Source organism: Clinocottus analis, unplaced genomic scaffold (genome assembly GCF_023055335.1).
Source record: "Clinocottus analis isolate CAN_PGR_092001 unplaced genomic scaffold, fCliAna1.0.p SCAF_6, whole genome shotgun sequence".
Taxonomy (NCBI): Eukaryota; Metazoa; Chordata; class Actinopteri; order Perciformes; family Cottidae; genus Clinocottus; species Clinocottus analis.
Genome location: NW_027176218.1, coordinates 22,508,589 through 22,521,665, shown reverse-complemented (window position 1 = coordinate 22,521,665; position 13,077 = coordinate 22,508,589). Strand labels below are relative to the sequence as shown.

General features: G+C 51.2%; 2 protein-coding genes across 9 annotated transcripts; one reads left to right on the top strand and one right to left on the bottom strand.

Moving 5' to 3' along the window:
* The first annotated feature begins 3,583 nt into the window (after positions 1-3,583).
* On the top strand, positions 3,584-12,924 carry spata2l (spermatogenesis associated 2-like). Of its 7 annotated transcripts, none has more exons than XM_068603556.1 (6): positions 3,584-3,722; positions 4,880-6,154; positions 6,357-6,571; positions 10,096-10,468; positions 10,648-10,941; positions 11,293-12,924. In XM_068603556.1, the coding sequence occupies exons 4-6, from the start codon at positions 10,100-10,102 to the stop codon at positions 12,319-12,321; spliced, it is 1,692 nt and encodes a 563-aa protein (XP_068459657.1). In that variant the 5' UTR covers positions 3,584-3,722; positions 4,880-6,154; positions 6,357-6,571; positions 10,096-10,099; the 3' UTR covers positions 12,322-12,924. The 7 variants fall into 7 exon arrangements, with proteins under 7 accessions (XP_068459657.1, XP_068459658.1, XP_068459655.1 ...); XM_068603557.1 differs by having other exon boundaries at positions 6,348-6,571; XM_068603554.1 differs by adding an exon at positions 8,121-8,307 and having other exon boundaries at positions 4,880-6,571.
* On the bottom strand, positions 4,810-8,478 carry si:dkey-238o13.4 (uncharacterized protein LOC560780 homolog). Of its 2 annotated transcripts, XM_068603560.1 has the most exons (6): positions 8,191-8,478; positions 7,249-7,356; positions 6,339-6,478; positions 6,000-6,096; positions 5,420-5,544; positions 4,810-5,185 (listed from the first exon to the last, which is right to left on the bottom strand). In XM_068603560.1, the coding sequence occupies exons 1-6, from the start codon at positions 8,273-8,275 to the stop codon at positions 5,009-5,011; spliced, it is 732 nt and encodes a 243-aa protein (XP_068459661.1). In that variant the 5' UTR covers positions 8,276-8,478; the 3' UTR covers positions 4,810-5,008. The 2 variants fall into 2 exon arrangements, with proteins under 2 accessions (XP_068459661.1, XP_068459662.1); XM_068603561.1 differs by lacking the exon at positions 7,249-7,356.
* Positions 12,925-13,077: the final 153 nt, after the last annotated feature.

The window sequence follows — 13,077 nt, the reverse complement described above, 5'->3', positions numbered from 1 at the left end:
TCGTCGTAGGAACCCCAAATTAATTCCAATACTTGTGTTTATTGTTTGTATTTGTTCAGCAAAGTGTTGGCAAAAAAAATGTATATCTGCAAAATAATCCCTTTTAAAAGATATGTTGATCATAACTATGAACATCCAGCATGATATGAGCCAGATTCCCCAAAAAAGCCTCCTGGAGCGTCAATAAGACACCTTTATGGAAAGATTAGGACCTAAAGAATCAGAACCTGCAACAAAAATCACAATAAAACAAAGTCTTGTCCTGTTAGGAAGGAGCTTCAGTCAAGAAACTGTGTTGTTGGGTTCAATAATGAAAACAATATTATGTATTTTATGCCAAAAGATTGTCTGAATGGGGCATGCTGGGACTGTAAATTGGCGCACGGCTTCCAAAAGATTAAGACGTAAAAGTCCAATGTGGATCATTTCTTTGTTGTTGTGTAGTTGTTTTCAAGTTGTGTACATCTTTGTTCCAGTTGTCAGGACCAAATCAACAGGAAGGTTATTTTAGACGTCGGTCACAGCCTCAACCTTCACACGAAGCCTCGGGAGCAGAAACCCAGCTGCTTTTCTCTTTAATGTCCTGATGAAAGTGTGACGCGCTCTGGACGCAGCAGGTGTGGCGTGTTTCCTCCCGTGTGGCGTGTTTCCTCCCGCGTGGCGTGTTTCCTCCCGTGTGGCGTGTTTCCTCCCGCGTGGCGTGTTTCCTCCCGTGTGGCGTGTTTCCTCCCGCGTGGCGTGTTTCCTCCCGTGTGGCGTGTTTCCTCCCGTGTGGCGTGTTTCCTCCCGTGTGGCGTGTTTCCTCCCGTGTGGCGTGTTTCCTCCCGTGTGGCCTCGCGTTGGGCTGCAGCTGCTTCACCACATCCTGACCCCGTGAACAGTCGTCTGTGTTTACCATGTATTTAAGACACGCCCCTGATGGCGAGAGCGTGACCTCAGAGCTGACGACACGAGCCTCTGGAGTGTGTGAGTGAGTGTGTGTGTGTGTGTGAGTGTGTGTGTGTGTGTTTGTGTGTGTGTGTGTGTGAGTGTGTGAGCTGCTGCTGGAGCTTCATGACGATCACCTTCCTGCAAAGCCACGACCAGACTCTCCAGGTCGGGGAAAGACGATATCTCAGGACGATCTGCTGCTCCTCCAGCTGAGCCGCCTCTCCGCCCGTCTCGTCCTGCGGTGAGGGCCAGACAGTGAACGCCTCATTTCTTTTCCCCAGACACTGAACGCAGCGCCGCCGCTCTGGTGAGCTCTCACGAAGATCACAGCTTGTTTTTCCATCTGGTTTCAAAACGTCAATTCCTTCAAGTCTCAGACACTCACAGTGTTTTAATCAAAAGCAGAAGAGCCATTTGACACCTCTTCCTCCTCCTCCTCGTCCTCCTCCTCCTCCTCCTTCTCCTCTTCCTCCTCCTCCTCTTCCTGACCAGGATGCCCAGGATGCCACCATCTCTGTGTTCTAACAAGAATTTGTGCAGGCAAGTGATGTAAAGAAGTTGAATATACGTCTCTGGTAGACCTGTCAATCACCTTGTAGCCCCGCCCCTAAAGCATCCCCTGCTTCCTAGTCTGTTTGACTCTAACAGACCATAATGTACTAAATGAACATCATGCTGTATAGAAGAAGACTAGAAACTAGAGATTGAGACATAAACTCATGTTTACAATGTTTACTGAGGGAATACATCAAGAGAGAAGTAGAGTCACTTATATAGACTTCTATACAACCAGAGGAGTCGCCCCCTGGTGGTCAGGAGAGAGAATGCAGCTTCAACACATGAAGCATAGACTTCTATACAACCAGAGGAGTCGCCCCCTGGTGGTCAGGAGAGAGAATGCAGCTTTAACACATGAAGCATAGACTTCTATACAACCAGAGGAGTCACCCCCTGGTGGTCAGGAGAGAGAATGCAGCTTTAACACATGAAGCATAGACTTCTATACAACCAGAGGAGTCGCCCCCTGGTGGTCAGGAGAGAGAATGCAGCTTTAACACATGAAGCATAGACTTCTATACAACCAGAGGAGTCGCCCCCTGGTGGTCAGGAGAGAGAATGCAGCTTTAACACATGAAGCATAGACTTCTATACAACCAGAGGAGTCGCCCCCTGGTGGTCAGGAGAGAGAATGCAGCTCGAACACATGAAGCATAGACTTCTATACAGCCAGAGTTGCCCCCTGGTGGTCAGGAGAGAGAATGCAGCTTCAACATATGAAGCATAGACTTCTATACAACCACAGGGGTCGCCCCCTGGTGGTCAGGAGAGAGAATGCAGCTTCAACACATGAAGCATAGACTTCTATACAACCAGAGGAGTCGCCCCCTGGTGGTCAGGAGAGAGAATGCAGCTTCAACACATGAAGCATAGACTTCTATACAACCAGAGGAGTCGCCCCCTGGTGGTCAGGAGAGAGAATGCAGCTTTAACACATGAAGCATAGACTTCTATACAACCAGAGGAGTCGTCCGTTTTTTGCCGCCCTCCTGTTCCCACATTGAAGCCAATGTTTCCCTCGTCGTTCTCTCCTTTCATTCATCCGTTCATCATCTGCTTCAGCAGCAGCGTGGCCTCTCGGTGCCTCTCAAACAAAAGACAGTTTTCTTTTCCTGTTAGAGTGAGATGAGTCATCGTCCGGGGGGAAACATGGCCGTTTGTTTGGGTGTGTTTGGCCGTTTCGGGTCGGGGAGCTGGAGAGGAAGAGAGAGTGGGGCCCGGTGGGTTCTCCCCCGCGGATCCATTATGATTTGGCCTAATTGAGCCGTCAGCCGACGAGTTCAAAACAACAACTGTGACTGTGACCTCCCCCTCGCTCCCCCTCTGACTTCTTGTCAGATCCCATCGCCCCCCCCTCTAGGGGCCCAAATATTCAGTACAGGAATCTTTATTGGGACGACAGATTTGCATATTGTTGTGGAAGCTTGTATACATTAAGCGGGACAACAATGCCTCCTCTGATGCTGCGTCCGTCTGTTTGCTTCATCCATGGGACACCGTGGCCCAAATAACGGTGCAGATAAAGGGGCCTATAGGGAGCAGTGCTGGTGGACGGGACAGAGTCACGCTAGGAGGGGGGGCAGCGTCAATGTCCCCATAGACACAATAAACCTCCGCAATGGACCCACAGGAGCAGCAAAGTGGCACATCTCTTGTTTATTTCTACTTAACTTTTGATCTTATTAAAGCTCTACAAAGAAGCTGAAATGCTGTTCTTCATGCTGAAGGTCGGTGTTTGTTGCATCGTCCAGCAGAACCTGGAACTGACATTGGGTTTTGGGGTCTGCATTTGACAATATCTCTATTTATACTTCACTCAACTACTTCAAAAGACTGTAAACTGGTTTATCTCAAGCCTCCATAAGCATAAGGAGGCAGTTTGTGCAGAAACGCTGGAGAAGTTGTCTAAAAGCGTCCGAGCTGCAGAGCCAAGGTGTCAATGTCTACGTATATTTGGACCCTCTCTTGTTTTACTACGATCGTTAACGTTTAAATGTCCCAACCCAGGACAGTGCAAATGTCTGTTTTCCTAAAATGTCACATCCTTAAAGAACCGTCTCAGGTGACGACAGTGAACGCAGCTCCGCTCTTCACGTTGCGCTTGAGCTTCACGTCAAGAAGTTAAAGGTTCTCTCTGGAGTTCAAACTGCTGCTTCCTGGAGGCCAAACCAAAGCGTTGAATACCTAACATACGTGTTTGCTCGTTGGCAATCTTCTCCTCCCTTGGTTTTGGGGTAAGCTAACTGATAATGGACGTCTCCAGCCGTCGCCATCTTGGCAGAGATGACGCGACAAAGAGGCGCATCGTCAGTGGAGCCGAGGCGCCGCAGCGGAGGAGGCCGCTAGCCGCTAGCTAGGCGCTAGCTGCCGCTGGCTAGGCGCTAGCTGCCGCTGGCTAGGCGCGAGCCGTTGGGCGCTAGCCGTTGGGCGCTAGCTGCCGCTGGCTAGGCGCTAGCCGTTGGGCGCTAGCTGCCGCTGGCTAGGCGCTAGCTGCCGCTGGCTAGCCGCTAGGCGCTAGCCGCTAGGCGCTAGCCGCTAGGCGCTAGCCGCTAGGCGCTAGCCGCTAGGCGCTAGCCGCTAGGCGCTAGCCGCTAGGCGCTAGCTGCCGCTGGCTAGGCGCTAGCCGCTAGGCGCTAGCTGCCGCTGGCTAGGCCGGAGATGGTGAGTGACAAGTTGGGGCCTTAATAATAAACTGGTGTTTTATATATAAATTCACCCCATGTCATGGACTTAGAAATTAGCTCTGGAGTCCCGATCTATGGAAATTGTCTCTTTTGGAGCCGCCTCTCGTGGACATTTGTGGGAACAGCTGGTTTGGGCTTCACCACATATGCGGGTTCACTCCATAGCTCCACAGCAGAGCTCTGATTCCAGGTTTGTAGATGCAAATAATCGGATCATTTTCAACAAAAACTCCCTGATCTTTTGGCCCAGTTGTGAAATGCCAGCCCGCTCCTCCCGCTGCCTCCCAGCTTCCATTTGGCCTTTTTGGCATAAGAAAAGCTGACGAGTAGTGTATCTGTTCAGGACTGTTTGTGTTTTAAGGTTTGTAGCACAGAAGCACGTGGGCATACCACTGGATAAATGAGACTTGATTATACTAAACAAGTTCATAAACTGATGCTTTTATAAGCTTTTACAGTTTTTCCAGTTCCCTGGAAGCGTGAGAGAAAAGGTTTCCTGAAGGAAACACAAGGCGAGAAACTGATGAACAAATGTTGTTGGTGAAGAATTCCTTTGGAGTTTTTTAGCGAGCGTACATGTTTAGATGTGCATCACATTGTGTACGACAGAGAAGACACGACAGGAGTGTGTGATAATATTTATACAGCAGCAAGCAACAATGACAAGGAGAGTATTACAAATCATCTGCATTCTTTCTCTTTTACAGACACATCTTTACGACACATGCAGAGAAAAGAGTTCACAGCGTGAGCTGAAGCAACAGTCGTCACGTGAAGTCGATGACGGATCAGCTGTCGAGGGGGAAGAACACAACGGTGACACCGGAGAGACGAGTCTAGAGGTTCCTCTCCACGAGGAGCGTCTTCAGGTCTGCGGGGCAGCTGACGTTGAAGACGCAGTGGGAGGAGCTTCGTCTCTCCACCAGCGTGGCGACGGCCTCGCCCAGCTCCAGGTGGCTCAGGTAACCCGGAGCCATGCGCTCCGGGGCGGCCACGCCCGTGTTGATCTTCACCTGCCAGGACAGAGCAAGAAGGAGAGGAGACGAGGAAGAGCAGAGAGAGGAGAGAGGAGAGACGACGGCATGGGGAGGAAACACAAAGGTTCTCCATCAGTCATTTCCCCTGTGTGACGTCACAACGCAGAGGACACGAGATGTTGAAATAGTTTCCTTCTGTAAGGAACACGTCTTCCTCTCAGAGATCCTTTCTTTGGTGAAGACGTCTCACCTGGTTGAGTGAAGTCTCACCTGGTTGAGCTTGCAGGGCACCTCTGGGTATTCCTCCCTCAGCACCTGGCAGAAGGCCAGCGTGCTGGCGGCGCCCACAGTCAGGAAGCCGGTACCGGGCATCAGCAGCTTCTCCCCTGCTCCTCCTGGACACACACACACACGCACACACACACACACACACACACACACACACAGTGTGCTATATGTATGTGTATATCTATATCTATCTTGTTATTGGGGGGAAGTAGTCAGAATAACTGACATTAATGTTATGACACTCAGGTTTATTCAGTTAAAACTGCACTAATCTTTATTCTATGTTATATTCACGCAGCACATTTCTGCTCCACTGATGATAAAACCTTTATCATGTTAACACACGAGAGTTTCCTTCAACAAAACAACTAAATGACAGTTTTAACATGAAATGTTAATATTTAAATGATACAATTATCATTATTATTAACAAATGAAGTGTTTAAATTTTTTAAGTTGCCTTTATAATAAAAATGGATCCCATGGCGGTCACTGATGTGCATGACACACAGGTGGAGCTGCAGGAGGAGCTGCAGGTGGAGCTGCAGGCTGAAGGACTCACCTGTGATGAAGGAGTAGGTGCAGCTGGAGTCGTCCCTCACCAGAGGGAAGAAGGCCTTCCATGACACGAAGGTGCTGAACAGCAACGTCTCCATCACCTGACGGAGGACGACAAGGATCACTAAGTCACCATGGCAACAGAGGGAGGAGCAACAAGTTAAGACACGATGCAACAGGAGGACCTGTGTGTGTGTGTGTGTGTGTGTGTGTGTGTGTGTGTGTGTGTGTGTGTGTGTGTGTGTGTGTGTGTGTGTGTGTGTGTGTGTGTGTGTGTGTGTGTGTGTGTGTGTGTGTGTGTGTGTGTGTGTGTGTGTGTGTGTGTGTGTGTGTGCGCGCTCACCCTGTCCAGCTCCTGCAGGCTCTGCGTGTGCGGCGGGCCTCGCTGCCACCAGCTGAAGCCCAGAGAGGAGACGATGTCCGTCACCTTGCCAACGACCTCCAGCAGAGCCTGTTTAGCCCGCTCTGCTCCTTCCTCTGAGCCTGAGGGAGGAGGAGGAGGAGGAGGAGAGAGGAGGAGGAGAAGAGAGGAAGGCTTCAGGAGAGGAAGGGTCTCCACTTCACCACTGGAGACCGGTACGGGGCCCTCAGGTGTTCAACTACTAAATGTCCCTCAAAGAGACTTAAAATGACCACAACAAACTACTCAAGTATAAAGACACACAACACGACTACAAAGACAAACTACAAAGAGACCCACAATGACTACAAATGTACAATTAAAGTCAGGATTTCTGTCCAGAATGAAATCACATCACACTGTTCCTTCAGCAGAGGATGCTCTGCACACGCTCTGCACGCGCTCTGCACGCGCTCTGCACACGCTCTGCACACGCTCTGCACACGCTCTGCACGTCGCAGAACTCTCTATGGGTTCATGCAACAGACTGAACCATCTAAAGGTTTCTCGACATGAACTCTTTGACTTTTTACACGTTTGGCTCTCTCGTGTGCTGCTTTGGTTTGTACCTGCAAAACAATCTGGGTTTACCGCCAATTAGCTCATGCATGCTAACACGCTGAAACAAGACTGTGAACGTGGCCGACGGCACATCATGCAGACACGAGGAGTCATCTCTGTGGGAACGTTGTCATGTGAGAGAAGAACAGCTTCACAGACCTGAGACTGAGGCTTGTTATAATAATTATAATGCTTCTAATGTGGAGTAAATATACTTTGAGATGCCAAAGCCTTTAAGATCCTAAAGCCTCTCAGACTTTGGACCAGAAGCCTCTGGCGTCACCAGACTCACCCACGTTTCCCACGATCGTGGTGAGCCGGTCCTTCGTGCTGGGAGAGACGAATGAGCGGAGGCTCTCCAGCCGGTCGCCGTCCCTGGAGATCACCGCCACTTTGAACCCTTCACACATCAGACACACACATCACATCACGTTACACACTGGACCAATCTGTTGTGCGGACAGACACACACACGGAGGAGAGGTCACATGAACGTGAAGCTCGCAGTCTAAGTCTATCCATCGAGGCCATCAGAGGGATGAATGTGAAGCAGACCGTGACGTTCTGGTCAGTGCGAGCAGCGTGCAGCCAGAGTCCAGAGCGCTCTCGTCCCAGCATGCACCCTGTCTCCTGCACCGGAGTCATGCACAGTGCAGAGGAGCAGGGAGAGAGACGGATGGAGTGCAGCTTTGTGACTGAAACTCTCTGAACGGGAATGAAGAGCCCGAATAACATTTAATTTACAAAATAAATACAAAAATAAGTAAAGTTGATGCAGAGTCTGAAATTGGAGCTCAGATGAATGTCTGTGTTGATCAAAGCACTGACAGAAACATCCAACATATGACCAAAGAGCACACGTCATAAAGTCACAACACACTTAAAACACATGTGCACTGTGCGGTATGCAGCGCGCACGAGACACAGCGAATACCTGAGAGTCACACCTGTCAGTGGAGATTCCACCTAAAATCAAGATCAGTTTACCAGTCAACTATTTCACAATTTAAGGCTCATAAAGCACGAAAATAACTCCCCCGAAAACGCTTCTCTGCACTTCATCATGATGAAATCCCCGCTGCGTAAAGCCGTGAGAACAGACTCATGTCATGTTGCATGTCAGAGTTAACATAGAACATGTCATGTCTTCATATTTCCTCATAGAGGAGATGGATAATATTCCCGGTCCGCCGGCAGCAGCTTCCGGTGGAGCCTCCAGGTCCGCGTCCCTTACCTTTGTCCAGCAGAGCTTTCACTATGCCGGAGCCCACCGTGCCCGCTCCGCCCAGAGCCAACACCACCCGGTCCGAGTTACACATGCTGCGGCCTGCTGGAGGAAGACTGCGCTCTGGTGTGTGTGTGTGTGTGTGTGTTGGAAGTGAAGTTGCTGACTTGTGCAGAGCACCTTGTCCAACCCGAGATGCTTTAAAGTAAACTCAGGGGCCACAGCCACGCCCCTTTATGAGCGTCACTGAGGCCACGCCTCCACGAGAGAGAGAGGGAGGAGAGACGAGAGAGATAGAAAGAGAGGAGAGAAAGGGGAGGGAGAAAGAATAGAGAGACAGTACTCTCTTATTTAAAGTGATGATAGTGAAGGCAGTCGGGTCACGTGAGCAGCAGCGCTCAGAAGAGGAAACGCCGCCATCTAGTGGAACACGCGCGATACGACAACGTAGAATAAATCATGTCCACACGGGAACATTGGTGATTTGTATCATTTACATTTCGCAACGACATTTCTAGTTTCCGTCTATTGCGCCGTCATTTAGTTTTCAATGTAGTGTTAATTCAGCGTGTTACAGGTGAAACTGTTCTTTTCACCGCTAAACTCCGCCGCCGGCCCGCCCCAATGAGCATCCCATGCGCACCTGTGTGAAACCGGGGAAATCCGTGCCACGTGACAATGTTTACTTCATAGTCGACAATCAAGCGGCTATCAGCTGCAGGGCGACGACCGAGTGGCTGGAGATGCTTTAGCTACCGGACTCGCTGATAAACATCTGAATAAGCGCCTGACACAGGTGAGCTTGTGTGTGTGACGTTTTGCGTCAAACTTTCAGCTGTAGCTGCGCGGTAGCGTTAGCTTAGCCACGAGTCATTTCTCTTGAAGCGAGATCTCGTCCGTAATTCTAGTAAATAAATGTTGCTTTGCGAATCGACTAAATGTCATTCCGTATAAAACCCGAGACACCACGGCACCTAAACCAACGACAGTCTCCTTGTAATTCGGCGTATGTCGACAACGACACGAAACCCGTCTTCATGTGACGTTTAGACTTTTCTGAGGACATTTGCCACGACTTCCTGGGTCTTTCCCTCAAATGAAACACGTCGGTGTGCGGTGCAAAGACGTTGGTCCCAATTCTAAAAGTCAACTTTTCGTCGGTAAGTGGTTTAAATATGAGTGTATAGTATTTTTAATAGGCTCAGTCGAAAATTGATGTACATTTCTCGCCTTAAAAAAACCCCAACGCAACAGATCGGTAGCCGAACGGAGCAGAACTAGCTAGTCGGTGAGTAAACCGGGGAAGCTAATGCTAATGCTAACGTCAAACTGAGAAGCTGACGCTATGGACGTTTGTCTGGCGGCTGGTGTCGTGTGTAACGGAGTGAGAGCTGACTTCATGTCATCAACACGTTAGTTTGCTCATTACTGAAGTGACTTTACAGTCTGTTCCGTGTCACTGAGGCCGAGGGGCACACGTTTCACTTTCAGTTCGCAATACGAGCCTGTTAACGTGTTGAACTAGGCACAGCTAAGCTAACGTAGCATCTTTATGTCATGGAAGTGGTCTAACGTTAAACGGGACCATTTCCGGTGTCCCTCAGAAATTTCCCACGACACCGAATTGCTATGATTTACATAAAGCCATGGCAATAATTGCAGCCTCTCTGTTTGTATTTTCATGTTTGCTATTGTTGTGCTATTGTTACCAAACAATAGAACATGTATGAATGAGAGAAATGAGCTGACAAAACAAACAGAAACTCAAAGGACGAGTACATGCTGACATTGAGAAGGAAAAGGATAAAGAGAGATACATTTAGAATTGATTTCCTGGGTTCCTTGAGAATAAACCTTGTCCGTGTTGTGTGAATGTACTTAAACTCATGTCAGTGTCCTGTCTCTCCCTCTCAGCTGAATGAGAGAGATGAGCGCCTCCAGGCAGCGAGCCAGAGACCTGGTGACGGCCTACGGCCACAGTTTGGAGCAACAAATAGTGGGACGAGGCTCCAACCTGGCGTGCAGAGACGAGGAGCTGTGGGCGCTGGCGGAGGGCCTGCTGAAGGACGGAGACGCTCTGGAGACGCACTGCCTGGGCCTGGACCCCCTGCGGGTGATGGAGGAGTCCCTCGCGGCGGCGGCGGCGTTGACGGCAGCAGCCGGCGCCGCTGGGCGAGTCAGAAGCAGAGGAGGGCTGCAGGGCCTGGCCAAAGCGTTCGAGGTCCTGGAGCAAGCGGCCCTGAACCTGTACCTCGGCCCCTGGAGGGACGAGTATAAAGTAGTGAAGGTCGGCTGAGTCCTGCGTCAGTCATTTTTCTCAAAGTATCGTGTGTAATGTCACAGCTACTCCACTTTTTTTCAATTTTTTCCCAACCCTGACGATAATGAAATCCTGTGTTTTTATTATACAGTCATGAACAACATCCTACACCCTTTTTTATTTTGTCTCCTTGTCTTTTGTCCCAGATGTACTCCGGCATGTTCACCCACTTCATCAAGCCCGTGCTGTCGATGCCGCAGATTGAGAAGCTGTTCGGCCTCCTGGGGTACCAGCCCAGCTCGTCTAGGCACGAGCAGCTCCGCCTCCAGTCGCCCAGAGTCGGGTCGGCCTCTCTGGAGGACCTCCTCTGCTTGTCCTGTGCCTTCTTCCTGGCCCGCTGCGAGTGTGGCCTCCTGCGGGCGGCGCTGGGGAAACACGTGGGCGAGGCCCGCTGGGAGCTGAGCGTGGTGAGGGAGAGGCAGAGAGGAAACGGCTTCCAGGTAGGTTTACCTGCCGTTCGGCAAATGAATCCATCCATCGCGGCCAGGTCATTTGACGGGGGCGGGGCTGGGGCTGGATATGAAGGGTTTTGGTCCTGAAACCGCCGTTAAAGCACCTCCACTGCTAACGAGCATGTACTTGAATCTATGCTCGAATCCCTGTTTTTTGTGGAGACGGGATGCTTCCTCATTCTCAGCGCCACTAGGTAACGCAGCTGGTGGGTCAGACAGCAGATTTTTTTTAGAGAAATAATGCTCAAGACATGTAAAATATGCTGTCTATCTAGATAGATAGATGTCATCTCTATATCCCTCTATAGTCACGTTTGTGTGTATTTTTAATTTCAACAGGTCGCACTAGACAACGTCAAGAAGGCTCTGGGCGCCAGCCAGCCGCTGATGGAGCCGTATGACGGCGAGGCGGAGGTGGATCTGTACACCGACGAGCACATCAGCGGGAGGCAGAGGGGGGCGTCTCTCCACGACGACGAGCGTCCCCACTCTCTGAGCTGGGCGGCGAGCGGCGGCGCGTCGCCCCCAGCGACCAACGCACACAGCAACGGCGGCGCGTCCCTGTCCTCCTTCCCCTCCTCGTCCACCAGAGAGCACGCCTGCGTCTCTAAACTGGACTGCCAGTTGACCGCGGCGCCGGAGACGGCCGCCGCCGGCGCCAGGGGCTCCTCGGCCGGCGCCCGGCCGGGCCGACGCCCCCGCGGGGAGGCGCGGTTCGACGCGGCGGACTCTCAGACGCGCAGCCTGCAGTTGGACGCCGCGGGGCGCCGCAAAAACGAGGCCAAAGCCGAGCACCTTTGCGAATGCCTCCAGATCGTCAACCTTTGCCTGAGGCGCTGCGTGGACTGCGACGTCAAGCACGACCTGACCTGCGACTCGCTCCAGCGCTGCTACGCGGCCCACCACCGCGTGGAGCTCCTCGACAGTCTCACCGACGAGGCGAGGGAGTTCGGGGCGCTGTCGCCGCAGGGCGGGAGCCTCGGGCTGAGCGACGCCGGCCCGTCGCCGACGCTCTCCGGCGGCGGCGCGGCGATGTCGTCCTTCGCCCTGTGCGACGACCCCAAACCCATGATGCCGCCCCTGCACCCCATCGCTTACCACGAGTGCTGCGACCTGGCCCAGCCGGACCCGCAGGCCCTGTGCGTCAGCTGCGGCGTCTTTCACGCCAGCTCCTGCCCACAGATAGACTTCTGCCAGAGTCGCCACGACATCAAGCCGCTGGGCGTGTGCTCCTGCGGGAGGGAGTGCTCCCGCAAGCCGCTGGTGCTGTGCCGATACTGCGGGAACGAGTACTGCAGCGACTGCTGGTACCGGAGCCCCGTCATGTGCTCCTGCGGCCAGACCTTCGACCAGTCGTCTCCTGTGTGATTTGTACTGCGGGAAAAATAAAGAAAGCATCGCGCTACAACAAGGCACAACTATCACAATCACAGTGCCTTAAAATCTGCGTACTGGAAACAGAATCTGCTCTTTTCTTTTTTATATCAAGCACAATGAATCGAATATTCTGACGTTGCCTTGACACAATACTGAAACGCAGTGTTGAGTGTGCTCCGAATGTTCCCTCACTCCTCATCATCACGCTCGCCTGTCAGTTATTCTACAAGTGGCCATATTTACCATTATCAGCATTTTAGAGAACGTGGTGTATCGTCGGGCTGGAAGTCGTTAGTTTTTGCTCCTCGGTCACTTTAAACCGACTTCAGCGTGAAGCACAAGGACGTGAAGGAGTGAAGGAAGGAACTGTCTGTATGAGGAAGCTCTGAGAACACGTCACATGGTAACGAGTCAGCACTAATCGAGCTCTCGACATTAAGGGGAGCCGACCCGGAGGACGAGGGTAGAACGTGTAGAAACTCATGAAACTTCCCCGTTCATTACTTTTTATTTGTGAGCCTTCTGAAATTGTATGTTTTGAATTATGAGAAATCCATTTTTGCCATGTTTATAAATAAAAAGTTGTATAAATCAGCCTGTGAATGATGTGTGAACGAACCCCACAGCAGAACGCTTCAGATTGAGGATGAAAGTGTGAAGTTTAGTGGACGGAAGCTGCTGAAGGACATTTCTGGATTACAGAAATGAATTTCACTCATTAGACAACACGGCCTTTAAAGACGATTC